General features: G+C 39.9%; 1 protein-coding gene and 1 pseudogene across 5 annotated transcripts in view; one reads left to right on the top strand and one right to left on the bottom strand.

Annotated features, from left to right (window-relative positions):
- Window positions 1-15,293, bottom strand: part of BLM (Bloom syndrome RecQ like helicase) — a 107,155-nt gene that overhangs the window by 55,756 nt on the left and 36,106 nt on the right. For 3 of the 4 annotated variants that reach the window (XM_025392645.1, XM_025392644.1, XM_025392646.1), the window contains 5 exons: window positions 14,513-14,669; window positions 10,464-10,591; window positions 4,886-5,018; window positions 3,910-4,571; window positions 1,974-2,165 (listed from right to left, as the gene is read on the bottom strand). In XM_025392645.1, coding sequence (XP_025248430.1) covers window positions 1,974-2,165; window positions 3,910-4,571; window positions 4,886-5,018; window positions 10,464-10,591; window positions 14,513-14,669 — 1,272 coding nt within the window. Of the gene's footprint in view, window positions 1-1,973; window positions 2,166-3,909; window positions 4,572-4,885; window positions 5,198-10,463; window positions 10,592-14,512; window positions 14,670-15,293 lie in introns of all 4 variants that reach the window. The other variant, XM_025392647.1, reaches the window with a different exon arrangement.
- On the top strand, window positions 11,239-11,932 carry LOC112629172 (annotated as a pseudogene). Its single transcript, XR_003120544.1, has 2 exons — window positions 11,239-11,335; window positions 11,422-11,932. The product of XR_003120544.1 is annotated as an NEDD8-like (transcript).

The raw sequence follows: 15,293 nt of genomic DNA on the forward strand, positions 1-15,293 counted from the left end.
GCAAGAGCCACTGTGCCTAGGACATCTTACACAGACATATATAATAGCAAAGGCAAGAATTAGGGCAGGAAACTTAAAATGTAATGGAATACAGTAAACTTTTTATTTCTAGTAGTAGAAGAGTCTCTAAAAATGATGCTAGGATTAAAATAATTACTTTCTATATAATGTTTATTTATTTTTATTATTTATAAATCCCATGACTTTGGGAACCTGAGGCAGGTGGACTGCTTGAGCCCAGGGAATTTGAGATCAGCTTGGGCAACACAGTGAGATCTCATCTCTACAAAAAATTTAAAAATTAGCCAGGTGTGGTGGCACATGCCTATAGTCCCAGCTTCTTGGGAGGCTTAGGTGGGGGGGATTGTTTGAACCCAGTTGAAGCTGCTGTGAGCTATGACAGCACCACTGTATTCCAGCATGGGTGACAGACCAAGAGACCCTATCTCAAAAACAATAAATAAAAATAAACCTTACTTGGAATATTTATACACACACACTATATCCATATTATAATTACATATAATAGACATATTATCTATAATACAATATACATAGTATACATAATTATATTTTTTATATGTATATATCTCAAGTGGTTAAAATTGGGGTAGAAGGACCTTAAAAATGCCCTCTTGAAACCCTAAAGGACAATGGAAAGCCCTGAAAAAAAATCAACGGATTAGATCATCGCCAAGGTTTTTTCCAGCTTTAGAGTTCTGGAACACCAAAATAGGGTTGAAAGGAAGGCACAGAGTGATTAATAAATTAATAAAAATTGAAATGCTGATTATTAAGCCAAGGCTATCTGAATCTAAAAACCAGGCTGAAAAAGTTCAGATGCCCAGTCAACCTTATACAATAATGACAGCACTAGCTAACTTGCTAAAGGTCACAAGTCAAGTGATAGACAGAGGGAGGTCTAGATACGTAGGTACTGAAACTGCAAATTCTCCATGCGCTCTGCCCTGTTTATTTAATATTCTCATGTGAATGACTATAAATCATTGAACAGCTATCATAAGCTTTAACAGCACAATGAATGTCCTAGACTCTTTAAAGTGGCGCCAACACAATATTGTGCTAAATGACTTTCATTTAATCCTCATGCCATTCTGTGAACCAGGTACTTCACTGCTATCACCATTGCACACATGAGAAAACGGGTCCAGGGAGTAAAGCGCCTTGCACGTGGCCACACTGCTGTGAGCAGCAGAGCTGTTCTTTAAGTTCAGGCCTTTGGTCCACAGCTGATGGACCACTATGCACGTATGCATACATGATTTAACCACTATGCAACACTAGATTGTTGCAAATAGACTGCCAGAAATGGTCATGGTCTCTGACAGTGATTTTTCTGTTTGATTTCCAAAATTGTTTACACTAGAAAAAAGAAAAATTCCCAATGAAAAATTCTAGATCAGTTCAACACAATGAGCTTCAAGTTGAAAATCTTACAGGAGGCCGGGCGCAGTGGCTCATGCCTGTAATCCCAGCACTTTGGGAGGCCGAGGCGGGCGGATCACGAGGTCAGGAGATCGAGACCACCCTGGCTAACTCGGTGAAACCCCGTCTTTACTAAAAATACAAAAAATTAGCCGGGCGTGGTGGCGCACGCCTGTAGTCCCAGCTACTCTGGAGGCTGAGGCAGGAGAATGGCGTGAACCCAGGAGGCGGAGCTTGCAGTGAGCAGGCATCACGCCACTGCACTCCAGCCTGGGCGACAGAGCGAGACTCCATCCCCCCTCCACCCAAAAAAAAAAGAAGAAAATTTTACAGGGCTATAAACTTCATCATGTCAACAACCAGACCAGAGGATATAAAGTAATATACTTTCTTACTACGGTATGGGAGGTTTAAGAGGTCCCTAAATGATAGAAATAGTGTGTAGGTGGTCTTTTTATTTCTATTAAAGAGCTTTCATTTAACATCTGCCAATGGATTCCTGCCAATTCACTTCTAAAAATACATACCAGTCGGCATCAGGATAAAACAGTCTTCACCAAGCAGTGCAGCATTGATCGCCTCTAGCTGATTAGTTCTAAAATTATGCAGGCCAAATTTTTTATGAAAAATCTTCATCATTTCCTTTGTATGAGGAAAACTAAGACTTTGGAAACGTTCATGTTTCAGATTTCTGGATGCTAAATTTTGTGCTGACTTGTCTAGGAAAATAATCAACATTAAGAAAAATCAGTGCATGAATACAGTGAAAGTACAGCTTTAGCATTTCCCTTGGCCTGTAGAATCACTGGCACACGTTTCCCTGCGGCACAGTTCCTAAACTGTTTACTGGCTTTCCTTCCCTACAAGTCTCAAAGCCACCAAAGACTTGCCAAAGGCCCAAATCAAGTATTTCCTTGACTTTTTCTATAGCACCTACCACTACTTTTATTCCTTCCTTCCTCTTCTCCCTTCCTCCAACCACGATCATCAAGACAATCATGGTTTTCTACTCACTTTAAATTCCCTTTCCTGGCTCTACTTCCTCCATCTGCCCCATAAACAGGGGAGTCTTTCAGATATTTGGGACTGGGCTCTGTAGACATTCTTTTTTGGAGCTTTCCTAGTCCTATGATCTTAGTCACATCATAGCTTAGTCACTTAGCTGCACACATGACCTGTGTGCAGCAAATGTCTACACCTCTCTTAAGACCCAAATGACACCCTCCTAAGTTCCAGTCCTGCGCACAGCTCCCGTTGTCTGCAAGGCATTGGTACCTGAATGACTTACCAGCACTTTAACCTCTAGTCTTAAAATAGCCCTTCTCAGCTTTTCTCCAAATCTGACTCTGCCTCCTGATTCCCCTGTTTGTGTTACTGTTGTCACAGTTTTCCCAGTCATCAGCGTCTGAAACCTTAGAGTCATCTGAGCTTCCTCAGGCTCTTCTTTCATAACACCTCTCACACGCGCCCCTGCTCTGCAGCCTGGCTGTCGCAACTCCGGTTCAGCACAGAGAACAAGAGGTACTCACTCAGCTCTGGCAGTTACGCTAACCCCAACACTCAACTGTCTCAAGATAATTGCAAATATCAAGTATGACACATTCTAACATGATACAAAAATAAATCCATTAATGGTTGTTTTAAAGGTCAGCAGCGTAACTGTAAGAACAACCTCCGTGGTATTAAGTCATCAATGACAAAAATAGGGAGGGCTGTACCTTATAAACTTTTTTCAGCTAAAAAATACTTTTGATAACTTTATATAGTTGATGTAAGGTTTTAAAATTATTTTTGGCTTTTCTCTGGAGCCTTAATAGTGGCTAATTTCATTCCTCTCAAAACTTCTCTCTCACTAAGCTGTGAGCTCCAAGAGGGCAGGAACTACTTAGTATTTGTTATTCATCTTTAAATGACCAGTGCCCAGCATAGCACATGGCATGTAGTGAGCACATAGGCCCAAAGAAGTAGTTTGACTAATGTAAGACACTTCTGACTTCACATCCTTTTTAGACTGCCCTATATTTTAACATTTTAAGACATAAAACATGCTTCCCTACTTTGTATTAATTGATTCTCATCAGTACAGAATTCTAAAGTACATTTTTAGCATGCGAATTCATTTTTGCTTTTGCTCATCCCAAAATCATTAAAAACTTGGCCCTCATGAGTTTATTGTTTTAGGAACTAAAAAATGTTAATTCAAAGGCAAAGCACATTTGTAATGACTTTAGAGCCCTACTACAATAGGTTATAATTACACATTTTATAAAACTACAGCTGCTATAGAGACAAAAGAGCAACTTGCTTTTGAAATTGTGATTTGTAATTCATATCATCAGTAGAAATTTGCATAGCAACAATGTGGTTTTCAGGCAATCATGATTTGCTATGGTTTTTCTTATATAATTTCTATTTTGGGACAGTTTTGTTTTCATATAAGCATTCAATTTATTTTAAACTTACCAGTGTGATTCTGAATTGACTCCGAGAAGTTTATATTTTGAGCAGTAGATGCCACTGGAAGACAGTTTGTCTTGGCTGAAGAAAGTCTTTCCGATACTGATTTAATTGGCCGACCTTCCTTGATGGGTTGATAGGCAGCTGTGGAAGATTTGCTGGCTGCTAAATTATGCATTATGTTTTCCCAGTCATCATCATCATCAAAGTCATCTATGTCAAAATTATCAATATCATACGAAGGCTGGGTTTCTCTTTCTAAGTCATTTATTGAAGCAGTATGTTTATTTTGATCTTTCACAGCAGTGCTTGTGAGAACATTTCCTGGGAAATAAGAGCTTTCATTTTTTTTTCCTAGTCTTGGTGTTTCAGCCCAGTTGCTACTTACAAAGGACTTCTGTAAAGGGGTATTGAATGAAGGCCTTTCAAAAAGATTCTCCCTGGTGGCTGAGAATCCTGTCTTTCCTAGGGTGGTAGTCAGTAAATAGTCTCCAGGGGAAACAGAATTTGAGGGAAGGTGTGAAAAATTTAACTCCTTCATAGAATTCCCTGCAGAGCAGGAATCACCCTCCACAGGGCCATCAAGTGAATCAGGCCTGCATCTCCACACGGAGCCAAGAAGACTGGCATCACTTTTATTAAAATCTACTTCTGTTAGAAGTTTCCTTCTGAAGAGAGAAAACAGAACAACGTATTAAATATAAGTAGTTTACTCTGGTAGGCCACAAAAGCGAATCTTTAGTTTTCATACCAAATAGAAATTGTAGCAAAATACATTTGTTTTTTTCTAACTTAAAAATATGAATACGAATGGTAAAGGAGTAGTTTGAAAAGTAAATGAATTTAAAAAATAGTTGCATGATGAGCATCTTTATGCCATTTCCAGGCCAGAAAGCCTGAACATTTTGCCTTGTCCATTTTTTTACTTGAGAGTGGTAAAAATATAATCGGATATATTCCAGAAGGAGGAAAATCAAGATACCTTATGTTCCGCTGCTGAAGCAGTTCGTTCCCACAATCCAAAAGTTTCAGTTTATCAGCAGGAATAGTATCAATTAATTTACAGATGTGGTCCATCACGTGAATAAGCTGCTGCTGTAAATTTATCTGTCTAGCTATAAAGTAATTATGTTGTTAATATTTTTCTTTGAAAAAAAAACAAAAAACAAAAAACAAAATGCCTTGGCTAGGCGTGGTGGCTCATGACTGTAATCCCAGCACTTTGGGGAGGCCAAGGCAGGAGGATTGCTTAAGTCCAGGAGTTCAAGACCAGCTTGGGCAACACAGTGAGACCCTGTCACTAAAATGAAAAAAAAAAAAAAAAAAAAAAAAGTCTTAAGATCTGGATTTTTTTTTTTTTTTTTTTTTTTTTAAATAGAGTGGGCCGGGCATGGTGGCTCACGCCTGTAATCCCAGCACTTTGGGAGGCTGAGGCAGGTGTATCACCTGAGGTCAGGAGTTCGAGACCAGCCTGGCCAACGTGGTGAAACCCCGTCTTTACTAATAATAAGAAAATTAGCCGGGCATGGTGGTGCGTGCCTGTAATCCCAGCTACTTGCAAGGCTGAGGCAAGAGAATCGCTTGAACCTGGGAGGTAGAGGTTGCAGTGAGCTGAGATCGTGCCACTGCACTCCAGCCTGGGGGACAAGAGTGAGATTTTGTCTCAAAAAAAAATAAATAAATAAAAGAAAGAAAGAAAGAAAGTGGGTCTGGCTCTGTTGCCCAGGTTAAACTGCAGTGGTGCAATCACTGCTCACTGAACCCTTAAACTCTTGGGCTCAAGAAATCCTCCTGCCTCAGCCTCCCAAGTAGCTGAGACTACAGGCGTATGCCACTGTGCCCAGCAACACAACACATTTTTTTTTTTAATTTTATTTTTAAAATTTATTTATTATTATTATACTTTAAGTTGTAGGGTACATGTGCATAACGTGCAGGTTTGTTACATATGTATACTTGTGCCATGTTGGTGTGCTGCACCCATCAACTCGTCATTTACATCAGGTATAACTCCCAATGCAATCCCTCCCCCCTCCCCCTTCCCCACGATAGGCCCCGGTGTGTGATGTTCCCCTTCCTGAGTCCAGGTGATCTCATTTTTTTTTAATTAATTATTTTTTGTAGAGACAGGGTCTTGCCATGTTGCCCGGGCTGGTCTCAAACTCCTGGGCTCAAGTGATCCTCCCACCTTGGCCTCCTAAAGTGCTGGGATTACAGGTGTGAGCCACTGTGCCCAGTCAAGTCTTAAGATTTTGAAAGCCACATAGGTAAAATGTGAAGCAGTGTAAAAACAAGATCATAAACAACCATATATTGTCCTATTATCTTCCTGTGAATTAACTTGAAATTAGGTTGTCTCTATGCTTTATCATAAGAGCTCATAACTGTTTTCATTTAATTTAATAATATTTAATAAACATTTCTCGGGGTAAGCAAGGTCATTGGCTGGAACAAAGGTTTATCAGTTAGCTATGATTTTTTTTTTAAACTAACTTCATGTGCAAAGCTCACTGTGCCAACACAAAGTGTACTGCTAAGCGTTGGACAGGCAAGAGCCCTACCCATTGTTTTGATCGGCCTGGAATCCAGGCTTCCCTTTAATGGTAACAGTATAGCACCGAGATTTCCTATTAGACCTACCCTTCCCACTCCCTCAGTAGGCATCTGACATAAGGCAGCCCAGTGAAAATTAACTCTGGAAATACTTAGGACTGACTGGGAAAAACTACCTCTCTTTTTCCAAGTTTAATATGATTCTGGTGGCCATTTCTGTCACCTTATAAAGAAAGACAGATTTCAAATAAGATTGATACAAAGGAAAAGTAGAAAGCAGATAGAAAGAAATGGAGGCTTGACCCAGAGAGATGGGACAGAAGAGAGGAGAGAGAAGGCAAGTGAGAGAGAGAGCAACTCCTGATACGATGTTGGAACAACTGAATCCTGCCAGCCCACTCCCATTTTAAAAATTAAGCCATAACTAATAAATAGAATTTCAAAGCAGTTGAGGTTTTATTTTATTTTATTTTTTGAGACAGATTCTCGCTCTGTCTTCCAGGCTGGAGTGCAGTGGTGCAATGTCGGCTCACTGCAACCTCCATCTCCCAGGTTCAAGCGATTCTCCTGCCTCAGCCTCCTGAGTGCCTGGGACTACAAGCACACGCTACCACGCTCGGCTTTTTTGTATTTTTATTAAGCATGGGGTTTTGCCACGTTGGCCAGGCTGGTCTCGAACTCCTGACCTCAAATGATCCACCCAGCTCGCCTCCCAAAGTGCTGGGATTATAGGTGTGAGCCACTGTGCCGGCCCTTTCCTTCACCTAAAATCTCAACTGTGGCTGGGCATGGTGGCTCACGCCTGTAATCCCAGCACTTTGGGAGGCTAAGGCTGGAGGATCACCTGAGGTCAGGAGTTCGACACCAGCCTGGCCAACGTGGCGAAATCCTGTCTCTAATAAAAATACAAAAAAGTTGGGCATGATGGCATACGCCTGTAGTCCCAGCTATTCAGGAGGCTGAGGCAGGAGAATCACTTGAACCTGGGAGGCGGAGGTTGCAGTGAGCAGAGATTGCACCAGTGCACTCCAGCCTGGGTGACAGAGCAAGAAAAAAAAAAAAAATGAAGAAAAGAAAAAAAAAAAATGGCAACAGGAAGCAAGGACAACAGATGCCTCTGCCACCTCTCAGGCCTAAAGTCTGCAGGAGAAAAAAACAGTTTAGGTGGGCTGCAGGGGAAACAGTGTATATTCTCAGAAAATGATTAGAGAAAGAAGGGGAAGAAAATGATCAGAGAAGACGATGAGGCTACCGGGAAGTTGTTGATGGAGCAGTCAGTTAAATGGTTTACAAGCCAGGAAGGACAGGAAGTGAGGACAGAACAGGGAGTGAAGATGGCAGGGTGGGGAAGGGCATCTGCACAAGAATGGCCTGGGAAATTTGGACTTCTGCTGGTGACTGAGAGAAATGTGAGGTGTGAGACGTAAAACTGGAATTGCTGAATTCCTATGTTACTTCTGTTTTCTCTGCAAGAAAAACAAGCATCTGATTGGAAAGAGAATACACAATGGTCTGATGGAACTGAAAGCCAAGACAGGCTCAGAGGGAGATAAAAGAGAGTACCTAGCTATCAGAAACTAGCTCAAGACTCCTTGTCTAGACAGATTATACCTCAGAGTACAAAGGAAACCTGCAAACAGGATCTCAGAGCTCCTGTCACTGACACGTATGTGAGGCATCTAGTGAATAAGATAAATAATGGAAAGTGAGGACAAACATTGGTCTAATTTTCAAAAAATTTGAAAGTGATTGACAAAAACTACAGGCTGGGGATTTGATGTAAATTCAAAGCAAAATTCTAGAGTCTGTTATCAAATAGCTGCTTTGTGAGCTCTAAGGGGGAAGAAACAATTATAGAGTCAGAAAGACAAACCACCCATCTTAACGTATTTCCTTCTTTATAAGGATTACTAGACTGGCAGATAACAATAGCTATCATTTATGAAAGGCCTGCAGTGTACTAGGCACTTTACCTTGAATCCTGACAACTACCCAGCAAGGTAGATATCATTCTCCTCATTTTATAGAAGAAAAAACTGAAGTCCAGAGAAGTTTAACTATTTGCCATAGTCACACAGCCAAGAGTAGGAGACAGGTTTCTATCACAGGTCTGTAGCACTCTAGAGTCAATGTCCCACCCATTCCTCTTGCTGCCTCACACCTCAAACTTTTTGGAGTCACATGGCCAAGTCTTTTGTGTCTCCATGGATAAAGAACAGAAACGTGGGCTGAAGACAGATATGTAACTAGCTGAACAAGAAGTGGTAATGAATGGACTGATGTAAGCCAAGAGGGAAGCCTCTACTGACATGCTGGAGAACTCTGTCCTTGCCCCTGTTCTGGCTAACCATTTTATTAGTGAAACTTAATGATACAGAGACAGTATAATGCAGTTGTTATTAACGAAAACTCAAAGCCTCAAGACTGCTGTGTTCAGATCCTAGCTCTGCGGCTAATTCTATGACGGTGTGTAATTATTTAATGCTCCTGTACCTTAGTTTCATTATCTGTTAAATGGGGATAACAGAAACTACCTTAAAGTGGGCCGGGTGCCATGGCCCAGCACTTTGGGAGGCCAAGGTAGGCGGATTACGAGGTCAGGAGATCGAGACCATCCTGGCTAACATGGTGAAACCCTGTCTCTATTAAAAATACAAAAAATTAGCCAGGTGTGATGGCACACATCTGCAATCCCAGCTAATCGGGAGGCTGAGGCAGGAGAATTGCTTGATCCCGGAAGGCGGAGGTTGCAGTGAGCCAAGATCCTGCCACTGCACTCCAGCCTGGGTGATAGAGCGAGACTCTGTCTCAGGAAAAAAAAAAAAAAAGAAAAGAAATTACCTTAAAGTTTGACGTAGTTTATTGTGATGAGTGAATTAGTTAATATTGTAAGGCACTTTATAAGAGCGCCTAGCACATCAGTTATTTCATGAACATCTCTAAAATAAATTGAGTCCAAAATAAACAACAAAATAACTGGAGGAAACAAAAACAACAGAGAACACTACACACATGACCTGCACATGCATGCAGACATCGCTAAAAAAGTCCAGCAGCCCTCAGACTCGAACGCATGACAGAAATATTCAGAGAACAAAAAAGAGCTCTCGGAAATTGCCTTGATAGAACTTAAAAAATTCCATAGAAGAGTTAACGATAAAATCGAGGAAATATCCTAAAAGGCAGAAAATCAAGAGATGAAAAATAGAAAAGATAATTAGTGGAAGTCTAACATGCAAATCACAGAAGTTCCAGGAAGAGTGAAAAAGAGAAAAAGAAAGTAAAAAGAAATAATGCCAGAAAAATGTCTACAAGAGGATGTAAATTTTCAGACTGAAGGTGCCTCTGAGAAGCAGACACCAAGGGTGGGAAGGGGGAGGGTCATCTGTCAAAGACTTGCACTGCTATCCGATTATTTACACTAGATATTTAATAAAAAACAAAAAATGAATTAGAAACAAAACAAACAAGCAAACAAGTATTTAGCTTTAAATGAACATCAAGACCCAGACCCAGACTCAGACTCAGAGTATATACAAGGGAGAACCAGAGGATAAAAGGTCAAGAAAGCAATTTCTAGCAAGGAGAGTTAAAAGACCTAACAATATTTAGTCAAGGTGGGGAAAAACTCTATTATGAGATTACGCTCTGTGGTCCATGTTTCTAAAACACATGATTTTGTGGAAGTTCTCATTTGTGAAAGATTAAATAAATAAATAAATAAATAAATATATAAAAACCTCCTAGAATTTAAAGTTGAGTATGAGAGATGATTTCTAACAAGTAGCGTTTTCAAAATATGGAAAGAACGCCCTTGTGAGAGCATGAGTTCATGAGTTCTTCAGGTAAATGCTGGCTAACCAGTGAACAGGGTTATAACATTAGAAGAGACTACAAATCTGCCATTTTATAACATACAGCCACAAGTTGAAAACACAATCTTTGTGTTACGTTGTTTTCAAAAGTAGTAGTTGAAATACATGATATGTCTAAAATACTGTTTGTACCGTCACAGTCTGTGCTGGTTTCTGGATTCGGCTCCTGTGTACTCATTTTCTCAGGTTTTGACAAAAGATCTTTTGATGTGCTAAGAACATCTTCTTTTCTGTCAGAGGTGTCAAGGTCCTTTAACATACTGCAAATAAAAAAATGTTAAGCCAATCATACTACAGGCTAGACCCAATAAATGTATAATTTCAAAACCCTTAATATTTTTCTACAACTGATCAGACAATATATAACAGAAAAGAGAAGTAGTTTTTTTAATTTCCTCAATTATAAAACTTCTTTAGCTGGTCCTCAAAGTTGTCCCTCCTCTGGTCCCAAGAGCCCTTTTCAACTTTATCTCCAATTATGTCCTTTCAGTAACCCAAGGCTTCAATCATACTGTACCACTTACATTCTTCATATAAGCCCTGCATTGCCTATTTTGGGGATTTTGCTACTGATCCCCTCAATTTGGAAAACCTGCCATTCCAATCTCTTTTTACCCAAATTACACCTGTTCTTCTAGCCCCAGCCCAAGCGTTACTTCTCCAGCAAATGATCATTAATGTCTCTTTTTTCTGAGATTTCAAAGCACTTTTTCTGGACTTCTCTTATTATGCAAATATATGTATATGTGTTTGTGTGTGTCTGTATATACAATTACCTCACCACACAGATTATACAAAAACATATTAACATACAAACCTGGTCAGTCTGATTAGACAGAAAAAATACTTTACAAATAACAAAATAAATTAGTAGTGAATGAGTGTTAAAGAGAGGATACAGCAGGCAGAGTGCTGGAGAGCAGCAGCGGCGACCGGAGCAGTAGGAGCAGCAATTTATCCGTGTGCAGCCCCAAACTGGAAAGAAGATGCTAATTAAAGTGAAGGAACCAAAGCAGGGAGTGTGTTCAGTCAGCATCTGCCTTTCTGAGCCTGGCATCCTGGACCAGCCTCACTTCCTTGACTGAGGCAGACGCTGACCGGAAAGGAGACTGAGATTGACATTGAACCTACAGACAAGGTGTAGCGGATCAAGGAGCGTGTGGAGGAGAAAGAGGGAATCCCCCCACAACAGCAGAGGCTCATCTACAGTGGCAAACAGATGAATGATGAGAAGACAGCAGCTGATTACAAGATTTTAGGTGGTTCAGTTCTTCACCTGGTGTTGGCTCTGAGAGGAGGAGGTGGTCTTAGGCAGTGATGGACCCTCCATTTTACCTCCGTACCGTGTCGCTCATAATGAGGCATCATATATCCTCTCACTCTCTGGGACACCAGAGCCACTGCCCCCTCCCCTGGATGCCCAGTATTGTACATCTACTGGTGGGAGACTGTGAGGACCCCAGGATTCAGTATTCCTGGCCCAGAGGGCCCTTGCTGGCTATTGGGTGTTAGTTTGCAGTCCTGTGTGCTTCCTTCTTTTATGGCTGTGTCCCTGGTTGTCAATAAAATATTTCCTGGCAAAAAAAAAAAAAAAAAAAAAAGAGAGGATACAGTGGAAATCCAAAGAAAGGTAACATTTTTTGGAACTTGAGAAGGCTTTCCCAAGGAGATAAGATTTAAGCAAACTTTGAATGACAAGTATGGGGAAAGTGCCAGACTATGAAAGAAAGATTTTAAAAAGGACAATTCTATTTGCTTGACATCTGGGAATCAACCATATTTTCCTAAAGCAGAATTTTGGAATGCAACTTTCTAACTAAATCAAAACAGTGTAACTTTTTTATATTGGTTTTTAAACAATAACATTATAATTAAAGAAAATGATAATGCTTTCTAGATTGTTGGTTTGACTCATTAAGACCATTGGATTACTGCAAGGGCATAAGTGGAAATAAAGCTGAAAAAGGTAAATTGTGGCCAGAAGATGCAGAATCTTGAGGGCCAGCTACAGAGGTTTTAGAAAAGAGGAGATTGAAAAACAGGTCTCTCTTCTCTGTTATATACTGTCTGACCACTTGACTTCTGAAATTCAGAGGATACAACTAGTATTTTTTAAAACTGAAATAAAATGTAGCACAGAATTTAAGCTGTGCACTGCACAAAAAATATTGTGAAAATTCTATTTCAGTTTTTATAATATATACACATATGTATACTAAGTTACAATGGGAAATGTACAAAAAGAGTCTACCTTGGAAATACTTTGCAAAATAAGCTTTTTTAACTGTTAAGACTCTAGGTAAATTTATTTATGGTATGACAATTTGATAAATTATGTAGCCACTAAAAGGAATTAAATATTAGCAATTGGAAAATAATTTAGAAATAATGCTAAGAGAAATAAAGCAGAATATAAAATTATAATTACATGTTGATAACAATGCAGAAATCAAACACACATGTACAAAACGATCAAAACTGGCTGGGCGTGGTGGCTCACGCCTGTAATCCCAGCACTTTGGGAGGCCGAGGTGGGCGGATCATGAGGTTAGGAGATCGAGACCATCCTAGCTAACACGGTGAAACCCCGTCTCTACTGAAAATACATAAAAATTGGCTGGGCGTGGTGGCGGGCGCCTGTAGTCCCAGCTACTCGGGAGGCTGAGGCAGGAGAATGGCATGAACCCGGGAGGCGAGCTTGCAGTGAGTGGAGATCATGCCACTGCACTCCAGCCTGGGTGACAGAGCGAGACTCCGTCTCAAAAAAAAGAAAAAAAAAAGAAAAAAAGAAAAGGATCAAAACTGAAGATGGATAAAGAAAATAGTCAGAATTGTGGGACTACTAGTATTCCTTCTGTCTCTCTCTTCTTAATTTTTTAGAGATGAGGGTCTTGCTATGTTGCCCAGGCTGGGGTGCAATGGTTATTCATAGGCGTAATCACAGCATGCTGTAGCCTTGAACTCCTCGGCTTAAGGGATCCTCCTGCCTCAGCCTCCTGAGTAGCTGGGACTACAGGCCACTACCACACCACCACACCCAGCAGTGCTCCTTCTTTCTTATTTAGAATACTTGTTAAAATGATTATATTATTTGTGTAATACATATTTTTAATAAGTAAAGAAAAAAGCCAGGCATTCAACAAGGAATCAGTATGACACCGGGAAAGCACTACACTGCATCTGAGTTCATCTCTCATTCATTTTATCATCCTGGGCAATTCCTTGCTCCTCCCTGGGCTTCAGCTGTTCCACCTAGTAAATGAGAATGCTGGTTTAGAATTGAGACCCCATACAAACTTTTGCTCAGTTTAGTATATATTATACTCTACCACTCAACTGGTCTGAGAGTGAGACTGGGATGAGGATGAAGGTAACATTGACACTTAGCAATTTAAGCTATTGATGAGTCATATGGAGTATCTATTTTTCTTATAATACTACCAATTAACAATCATCATGTCACCAATTTGCTAAAATTGAGTGAATAACAAATACAATGGCCAATTCTATCCTGTAGGATTTTTTAAAAAGTACTAATGTCCCAGTTCACTTCCCATATAATGGGTTAGCTTTGTGTCATTTCAGGTCAGGTTTGGAAATATAATATTTTCAGAAATATATTCCTTATGTCAAAATCAACTATATAAGGCCAGGCAAGGTGGCTTATGTCTATAATCCTAGCACTTTGGGAGGTCAATGCGGGAGGATTGCTTGAGCTCAGGGGTTCAAGACCAGCCTAGGCAACATGGCAAAACCTCGTCTTTACTGAAAATACGAAAAATCAGCCAGGCATGGTGGCGTGTGTCTGTAGCTCCAGCTACTTGGGAGGCTGAGGCACAAGAATCACTCGAACCCAGGAGGTTGAGGCTGCAGTGAGACGAGATCACACCACTTCACTCCAGCCTGGGCGACAGAGCGAGATTGTCTCAAAAAAAAAAAAAAAAATCAACTACATAAAATTGTTTGGAAGGTTCATGTAATTAATCATAATGGGACTTCATCTTTAGAATGCAACCAATTAAATGTATAAATAGGGTTTTTTATTGAGACTTTCACTTGAATGTAAAATAATTACACAAAACACAAAATACTTTTATATAGAAATGATATTATATAACTAAATTAAACTATTTAAAGTATCTCAGAAACAAATAATAATGCTAATTATTTAGCTAGTTTACCTAAGGCATTTTGAAGAGGAATAAGAAGCAGAAATTTCTTCTGGAGAAGGTGGAACAAAATCTATATCATAATCATCATCATCAAATTCAATACAGGGAACTTTCTCAGTTGAATGTAATTCAGCTTCTTCCAAATTCTTCTTCTTTTCGCTATTATCTACAGTAAAACAGTTGATAAACGTAGATTTGTTAACCACTAATGAGACAGAAAGAACAGGGCATGAATGCGTAAGAATGAGTGCTTCCAGCAAAAGTGAACAGGCAACCTACAGAATGGGAGAAAATTTTTGCAATCTACTCATCTGACAAAGGGCTAATATTCAGAACCTACAAATAACTCAACCAAATTTACAAGAAAAAAACAAACAACCCCATCAAAAAGTGGGCAAAGGATATGAACAGACACTTCTCAAAAGAAGACATTCATCCAGCCAACAGACACATGAAAAAATGCTCATCATCACTCGCCATCAGAGAAATGCAAATCAAAACCACAAAGAGGTACCATCTCACACCCAGTTAGAATGGCGATCATTAAAAAATCAGGAAACAACAGGTGCTGGAGAGGATGTGGAGAAATAGGAACACTTTTACACTGTTAGTGGGACTGTAAACTAGTTCAACCATTGTGGAAAACAGTGTGGTGGTTCCTCAAGGATCTAGAACTAGAAATACCATTTGACCCAACCATCCCATTACTGGGGATATACCCAAAGGATTATAAGTCATGCTGCTATAAAGACACATGCACACGTATGTTTATTGCGGCACTATTCACAAT

Source organism: Theropithecus gelada, chromosome 7b (assembly GCF_003255815.1).
Source record: "Theropithecus gelada isolate Dixy chromosome 7b, Tgel_1.0, whole genome shotgun sequence".
NCBI classification, from domain to species: Eukaryota; Metazoa; Chordata; class Mammalia; order Primates; family Cercopithecidae; genus Theropithecus; species Theropithecus gelada.